An 8674-nucleotide genomic window follows, 5' to 3' on the forward strand; every position below is an offset into this window, starting at 1 on the left:
GTCATGCACCCTGCGTAATTGGCACTTGACTGATGGCGTTAAATAAAACTAGCAAAACCCAATTTGCTTCTGTCAGGGCAGCGGCTGCCGCTTGCCATCCTAAACAGGAGTTTGCTATTCTCGTGTGTTTCATTAAACAGTTGTTCAACAGCTCAGGCTTTTGTTATTCTAACCCTTATACCAAGCACTGTGAATGAAAATGACCCCCTGCCAGTCTAATCTAACTCCTGCTTAGGAAGGTAAGAACTCCTGCCAGTATAATCTAAAATCTAAAATCTTATAAATAAAGTGCCAGAAAGAGGTCTTTGGAGCAGCGCCACCGAAGACCATGCCTGGGTGCCGTTTATAAGCTTTCAGTAAATGGCTCTTTAACCCCTATTGAGCTGAGCGTCACTGAGCCATTCAGAGACTTTGGTTACATAACCTTCAACTCATTCATCCCTTTTCATTGTACATTTTTCTTCAGTAAAATTGAGGGAATGTACAGTGGAGTGCCCATTTTTGAGACCACACTGAAAATCTGGTATTTTATTCATTTAAACCTGGAAATAAATAACAAATGTTTTAGAATCCTGAAAAATGTATAACAACGAAAAGTTATGAATATTAAAATGAAGAGGAAATCTTCAAAACTTTGAACTATTTTTAGGTTTTCCATTGAAGCTCATGTTCAGGCGACTCTCAAGCGAATTGGACCTGCTGATCAAAGGCTTTGCGCAAACGTATGGAGTCAATGCCCGAGTGCATTTCACTGCCGTGAAAGCCAAAAGGGGCAAATCAAATACTATGAAATTCTGAAAGTCGCGTAAAACATTCCGACATTATGTGTTTTGCTCAAATTGTTATGCTGATTGCATCGTTTGTGGTGGAAAACTAATGGAATACAAAATACAGAATGCAAACAAAATAGAAGCATTTTCATTTGGATGGAAATATGAATGTTGTGACAGCAGGGGCTGAAAACTCCTCCCCTTTCACCCCTCATTGCCTGCTAGCAGCTCATAGATGGGTGGGGGGATATTTCATTTGATTAAGTGATGCTTATTAGTCCAACAAACGGGGAAATTTCACCTACCGCATGTAACCCATCCATGAAGTGAAACACCACATACACACTAGGGGGCAGTGAGCACGCTTGCCCGGAGCGGTGGGCAGCCCTATCCACGGCGCCCGGGGAGCAGTTGGGGGTTAGGTGTCTTGCTCAAGGGCACCTCAGTCATGTGCTGTCGGCTCAGGGGATCGAACCAGCGACCTTCCGGTCACAGGGCCGGTTCCCTAACCTCCAGCCCACGACTGCCCCCATACTTATTTACTCACATACTTAGATTTATTTTCTTCTAGAGGCCCTGTAGAACGAGGCTAAGCAGTACAATTAAACTTAACCCCTTAAAATTACAGGCTTATTACATACTAAGGCTTTTTATTCAGTGACTACAGGGACTTCAGACTGGTTGAGCTATTCTTAGGTTATAGAAGTGTATAGTAAAGCTTTATAGTATAGTATAGTAAAGCTATAGTGCCCAATGATGCTAGAAGATTAAAAATCTAAATAAGGAAGGACACACAACACTATCCACACAGACGCATTCAAACGTACTAACAATGTTTTTGCGCATATCGCTGCACTCGGAACAAAACCTCGTATCTCCGTTTTTGTCGATTTTCAGTTTTTGACATAATATGAAAATGCACGTTGGCCTTTATACTGTGTTTAAATTTCATGACGAACGGACCAAAGTCAGTGACCAAAAATGACTTGGAAAGACGTCTGGTTCCCTTGACTTACATTGAAATGAATGCATGTTTTTTCCTTCTCCTGTAAAGTTACCGATTTTGGAGATACGAGGTTTTCCTAGATCCTTCCATCCAAGCCAGGAACCACCGAGGTTGGATGTAATCATCTACAGAGTGTAATTTGGCGAGACTTTCAAATCTTTCTTCTCTTTTCTTTCTCTTTCTCGTCTTGCAGGGTAGTGGATTTATAACGTGCATGCCTGGACCCGTCAGAAGATGGAACTACCCGGCACCTCTCTGTCTGGGTATGTTCAAATTTCCAGCAGGACATTTTCTTTTGTCTTTTCAACAGCACCGGTCTCCACTGTGTCTGAGTATTCTCAATAGCTCACTCTGATAGACCAACTTTCAGATCTGACAGCAATAACATTTCAGTGTTTCTGTCTCATTTGTTTTCAGTTTGCTGATTTCTTTTTTTTTCATTATGGGGGTCTATACCTCGGAGAGAAGTGCCATCCACTTTCTACGGTGCTGTATCACTACTGCGGCCTTTTATACAGGCTATAACTTGTTCTCTTTGAGATATTATTCATTCGACTCTGCCGCCGGGAGAAAGGCATCTTTTACGGACAGTGATTTTAACGTTCCCTTTTGTGCACAAATCAATTAGCTTCACAGTCTCTTTCTCACGGTTTTACCGTCTTTCACCGAGCGTGACCACCATTGTTCATTTCTGACTCAGTACAGTTCCATCTGCCATTGGAGAAGAAAGGCAGTCCGAGCGAGATGACACATAACGTTAAGCTTTCGGATTCGCCTTGAGAAACAGAAGTCCTTCCGATTTATTGCTAATTTATAAATGCGTCTCCGAAGATGTTGTTCCGTGTCATTGCCGGTTTCTCTGGAAATTGAGAGCAGCTGAAGTGTACAGCAAGATCACACCCAAAGAATCAGGGTTTTTTTTCAGCGCTATAGGCCCAGACGTGGCTGTGAAAGGCAAATTGATCTGTGTTCCTCCCGTCTAAGTGGACAGTTCAATGTGCTGTATCGACAACTCAATTGAGCTGCTGTAAAGTAAGACCAATGGACACGTCCACTCCAAGTGGCCATTCGTTATGCCCATGCTACTAAAATGCACAAATAAGCACTCAAACACACCTGCTATCATTTTCATGCTTGGGCGTTTTAGCTGGTCCCAGACCATTAAATCATGTTTATTTGCGCATTCGTGAACACGTCAAACAAACTCAGACCCAAGGTGGAGTACGATCCTTCGTTTTGTTGTCCGTCTGATTATACAACGTGTCCCCGTCCGCTTTAAGATTTGCTTTATGGTTAACCCTTAATACCCTTTCACTGTGGCAGCCGCAGTGATTTAATGAGGAAAAGCGCAACGGTTACAGCGACTCGACTTTCAGTACACATCGCACCATAGATCGTTTTTTAATTAAAACTTTCCAGTTTTCAATTTGTATCGAAACGATTTATACAAATCCAACTGAGATAAGACTTGGAGTTTAAAAGTTTGATTATTATTGATGGAGACAGTTTGACAGGAGTTTAGCTCAGCTAGACGGCAGTGAGAATATGGAAGTACGTTGAAGGTTAGGGAGTAGCGATGTTTGGTGATTCAAAATCTTTTTGAAGTTTTTATGGTATTTTTAACTGCTTTACTGAACATAATGCCAAGTTTAGGCTCCAGTGTGAATGGGAAGGCTTCAGTAGGTGAACGTCAGTGTTGTTCAGTCTCGATGACATGCGTTATTTACAGATCTGTAGTCTGATTTCTCGGTGTTTGCTCTTTCTAATGAGTTTCAGTCTCATGGGTACAAAGTTACACTGACCAATACAATCAGGGTTGGGTAGTAATGGAATACAGGTACCTCTGTGAAATAATCAGTATACAAAAAACAACAAATAGCTAATCAGCCAATCACACGGCCGCAGCTCACTGCATTCAGGCGTGTAGAGGTGGTCAAGACAACTCGCTGAAGTGCAGACCGAGCATCAGAACGGGGAAGAAAGGGGATTTAAGGGACTTTGAACGTGGCGTGGTTGTTGGTGCCAGACGGGCTGGTCTGAGTATTTCAGAAACTGCTGATCTGCTGGGATTTTCACGCACGACCATCTCTAGGGTTTACAGAGAACGGTCCGAAAAAGAGGAAACATCCAGTGAGCGGTCAGTTGTGTGGACGAAAATGCCTTGTTGATGAGAGAGGTCAGAGGAGAGTGGGCAGACTGGTTCCAGATGATAGAAAGGCAGCAGGAACTCAAATAACCAACCAAAAGTGGGGTGTGGGGTGGCAGTCCGGCTTCAAGGAAAGAGTTTTAAAGAATCCCCCTCAAAACAGCAGTTCATGGTTTTTACAGCCGGTCTGTAGAAATTTTAGTAAGTATTATCCACCAGATTGATCTTCTGACGTTGGCATGATAAACAACAGATTTTTCACAAATAAGCAAAAGTCCCAGGAGAGCAGTATAGTTCTTGCTGTATTGTATTTGATCCAATGTATTGGATCAACCTGCTTACTAATTACTAGTTCCTCTGTGCTTCAGTCTAAGAGTAGTTTCTTTTTTTATAAGTGTCTCAAACTCAAGCAAATTATGCTATCTGGTGAATCACTCACTAAAGTGTTTTTAATTGTCTCTGGAGGCAACATCAGCAAAAGAACTGCACGTTAGTCGCATCACAAAATAGGTTTTCATGGCCGAGCAGCTGCACACAAGCCTAAGATCAGATTGCACAATGCCAGACATTGGACGGAGTGGTGTAAAGCACACCACCAGTGGACACTGAAGCAGTGCAAACATATTCTGTGAATTGATTAATCACGCTGCTCTAATTCTTCGCTTCTTCATCTGATGGACTGGTCTGGGTTTGACGGATACCAGGAGAACATTACCTGCCTGACTGCATTGTGCTAAGTGTAAGTTTGGTGGAGGAGGGATAATGATATGTGATTGTTTTCACGGGTTGGCCTTGGACCCTTAGTTCCAGTGAAGGGAAATCTTCATGCTTCAGCCCACCAAGATAGTTTGGACAATTACATGCTTCTGACTCTGTGGGAACAATGACTGACTGAGCCCCAGTGAACATAACAAGCTCCATAAAGTCATGGCTGGGTGAGTTTGGTGTGGAAGAGAATCGCTGGCCTGCACAGAGCCCTGACCTCAACACCACTGAATACCCTTGGGATGAACAAGAATAGAGATTGTGAGCCGGGCCTTCTCGTCCAACATCAGTGCCTGACCTCACAAATGCTCTTCTGAAGGAATGGGCAAAAATTTCCACACACACGCTCACTACGAAATCTTCTAGAAAACTTCCCAGAAGAGTGGAAGCTGTTATAGCTGCAGATGCCTATGGATTTAGAATGGGATATCATGAAAGCTCTCGTACTTGGGATGTGAACCAGAGTACATTATTATACAGGGAGATTCACTCGAAAGAGGCCCCGGATATTCTGTGATAACTCTCGCTCAGACGAAGCAATCTGAACGAAACAGCAGAAACATTTAGGAAGAAATATAATGTTTGTGAGATGCTCTCAATGACTGTTGTTCAGAAGATGGTACGGACACTGGAAACGACGGGATCATTGAACCCTTCTCATGGCGGAGGCTGTCTTAAAATGTTGCAGGACACAATCATCGATCTGCAGCATCGTCTGCAATAAAACACCCACGGAACCTCTGAGACGCCTCGCACAGGAGACTGGGAGGTCTTATTCAGCATGTCAGAGAGCTGCAAAAAGGGCAAAACTGCATGAAGAACGTCGGAATGTGTCTGGCTGAGAACGGAGATCTTTTCCAGCATCGCATGTAACACAGTCGATTACACACACATCAAGGCATGTGGCGTAGTTTTTGGTTCTGATTGCTTCATCCTAACGGGAGCTACAGCAGAATATTCAGGGCCTCTTTCGAGTGAATCTCCCTGTAATTAGGTTACAGTCACATTTGAACAGATAATCAGAAATCTGTTAAGGAATCATGTTTAAGTGACTCTCCCAACCCTCGTCACAACTAGAGCCAAACCACTGAGCTCCTATTTGGTTCCCTTTGTGTAAACGCTGCTTGTTTTTACTTACTACTTTACTATCTCTTACTCCTGTCTTCAGTCTGAGTCAGTTGTAGCTGGAGAGAGTTCTTAGACTTTACAGTAAAGTTTACAGCCTTTACATACATGGGTATCACATGGCGATTCATTATCACATTCATCATTTGTGAATAACAGTGGTCCGGGTCCCTGTTCGTGGAAGGCTCATTTCGCATTCAGGCCTAAATTGTGTTTATTTCCGTTGACTGGTTTTGTTTTCATATTAAACAGGTGGGACTCCACTTGTAATTGTCTTTTTTACGTGGCTTTATGATTAAACGTTTTGGACGTTGCCTCTAGAAATGGTCAGGAATCCACAAGAGTGTTCTAGGATTCTTTGCGAGTCGTCAAAGAACCTCAGGGCTTATCATGCATAGACAGCCACAGTCAGAAATCTCATCTCAGCCACAAGCACGTCGCAGGGAAGGGAAGCAGCAGTACCGGCATTTTAAAGTAAGATGCCATGAGAGCCAGTGTATTAAAGATTACAGTATGGTTGAAAAGAGGCTACCAGTGGCAAAATCATTCCAAAAAGCTGTTCATCCACTTTTTTTTTGGAACATTTTATTTTTCTATTTGTTGCAGTTTTATTCTTTGAAAAAGATTAATAACTTACGAGTAATGGAACACATTTTTTTTTTCTCCAATAAATGTGGTATTAATCATAATTGAGCGTTTAGTTTGATTTACAGTGCTGTGAGAACGTTTTAGGCAACTAAGCAAATTTTTACGCAATGTACCTCAGCAGTGAGTTTATCACCATATACATTAGAATAAAGTCGTATTCATAATTCAAATAAACAGAAAAACAATAAACAGTAACAAGAATTTCTCGGGTCCATATTTTTCCTGGACACCTTCACAGCCGCCACAGAGACTCGTTAATATCATCAATTACATCATGAGCTCAATTTACTGAGCACTGATTGGTCAAAGTTTGTTTATTCAAATATTAACACTTTTCTCAGCAAATAAACACAAACTACACAAATAAATAGATTTTGAAAATGAGTCTTGGGTGCCTCAGAATTTCACACAGTCCTGTATGCCATGAAAAAAATCTCTGAAGGTCCAAAATGCGTTTTTGAATGAAACCCAATTTTTGAGATGTAAACAAAGTCATGCAGAGTGGCTTAATGTTAAATAGGCTATAGTAGAGAATTTACAGGCTCTGTGTTCTTTACAGTGGTGGTAGGAACTAGGGGTCTTGATGTTTGCATAAAATATAAAATATATATATAGTCAGTTTATTTACTATCCGAAACCCCCAGTGAGCGTGTCTTCTGAGCTTTACGTGTCTTCTGAGCTTTTCTGTAATGTTGGTGATGGTAAAATAGAGGTAAACCTGAAACTCTGAATTTTATTTGGGTGCTACTGTGCCTTGAATTCATTTAAAATAATATGGGGTAAGCACCAAGTAGCATACTCACACACGTTTTGGGTAATAACTTTCTTTTAGAGGCAGTGAACTCCTCAGACATCTGGTTCCTATCAACTTTTCACATCAAACGCTGAATGGCTTTGTTTACATCTGAACCATTTAATTATGAAAACATTTTGAAAAGCAGTTTAATTTGCCTTTAAACAAAATAATGTTTTCAAATAATGCAATACAAATTTGAATGTCAAATTTGACTGAAATGCCCATCCCTGTTCCTGACAACTGTATAAATGGATTCTAATAAGGTCGTCCTGTGCAATTTCACAGCTTTCAAATAATTATTCCAACATTAGGAAGCTGTAAATGGAGTTTTGGATGTGTCCAGCCTGATGAATGGAGGTGTCAGTTTTTCTGTTTATCCACTCTTCACAACATTTTGTGTAAACAGCAGTTGGGGTTTTAAAAAAAACAAAATAAAATGAATAAAAAAAATAAAAAATAAGAATTGTGCACCAAAATTTGCAGACAAATGCCAAGATCTCTGAAGTGTTGTGGTGTGTGTATGTTTATACTAATACACACATACACTGTATTTCCAAAAGTTTTCACTCACCCATCCAGATCATTGAATTTAGGTGTTCCAGTCACTTCCGTGGCCACAGGTGTATAAAGCCGAGCCCCTAGGCCTGCAGACTGCTTCTACTGACATTAGTGAAAGAATGGGTCGCTCTCAGGAGCTCAGTGAATTCCAGCGTGGTGCCGTGATCGGACGCCACCTGTGGAGCAAGTCCAGTCGGGAAATTTCCTCACTACTAAATATTCCACAGTCCACTGTCAGTGGGATTATAACAAAGAGGAAGCGATTGGGAACGACAGCAACTCAGCCACGAAGTGGTCGGCCACGTAAAATGACAGTGGTCAGTGGATGCTGAGGGGCATAGTGCGCAGAGGTCACCGACTTTCTGCAGAGTCAATCACTACAGACCTCCAAACTTCATGTGGCCTTCAGATCAGCTCAAGAACGGCGTAGAGAGCTTCATGGAATGGGTTTCCATGGCCGAGCAGCTGCATCCAAGCCTTACATCACCAAGCGCAATGCAAAGCGTGGAATGCAGTGGAGTAAAGCGCCACCACTGGACTCTAGAGCAGTGGAGACGTGTTCTCTGGAGTGACCAATCACGCTTCTCCATCTTTGAAATCCAATGGACGAGTCTGGGTTTGGTGGTTGCCAGGAGACGGTACTTGTCTGACTGCATTGTGCCGAGTGTAAAGTTTGGTGGAGGGGGGATCATGGTGTGGGGGTGTTTTTCAGGAGTTGGGCTCGACCCCTTAGTTCCAGTGAAAGGAACTCTTAAAGCTTCAGCACCAAGAGATTTTGGACAATTTCATGCTCCCAACTTTGTGGGAACAGTTTGGGGACGACCCCTTCCTGTTCCAACATGACTGCACACCAGTGCACA

General features: G+C 42.2%; 1 protein-coding gene across 3 annotated transcripts in view; it reads left to right on the forward strand.

Moving 5' to 3' along the window:
- The window catches only part of csmd3a (CUB and Sushi multiple domains 3a), a 534059-nt gene that overhangs the window by 359031 nt on the left and 166354 nt on the right, over window positions 1-8674 (forward strand). For all 3 annotated transcript variants that reach the window (XM_037534188.1, XM_037534189.1, XM_037534190.1), the window contains exon 39: window positions 1970-2039. In XM_037534188.1, the coding sequence (XP_037390085.1) occupies window positions 1970-2039 (70 nt within the window). The remainder of the gene's footprint in view (window positions 1-1969; window positions 2040-8674) is intronic.

This window comes from Pygocentrus nattereri, chromosome 24, assembly GCF_015220715.1.
Source record: "Pygocentrus nattereri isolate fPygNat1 chromosome 24, fPygNat1.pri, whole genome shotgun sequence".
NCBI lineage: Eukaryota > Metazoa > Chordata > Actinopteri > Characiformes > Serrasalmidae > Pygocentrus > Pygocentrus nattereri.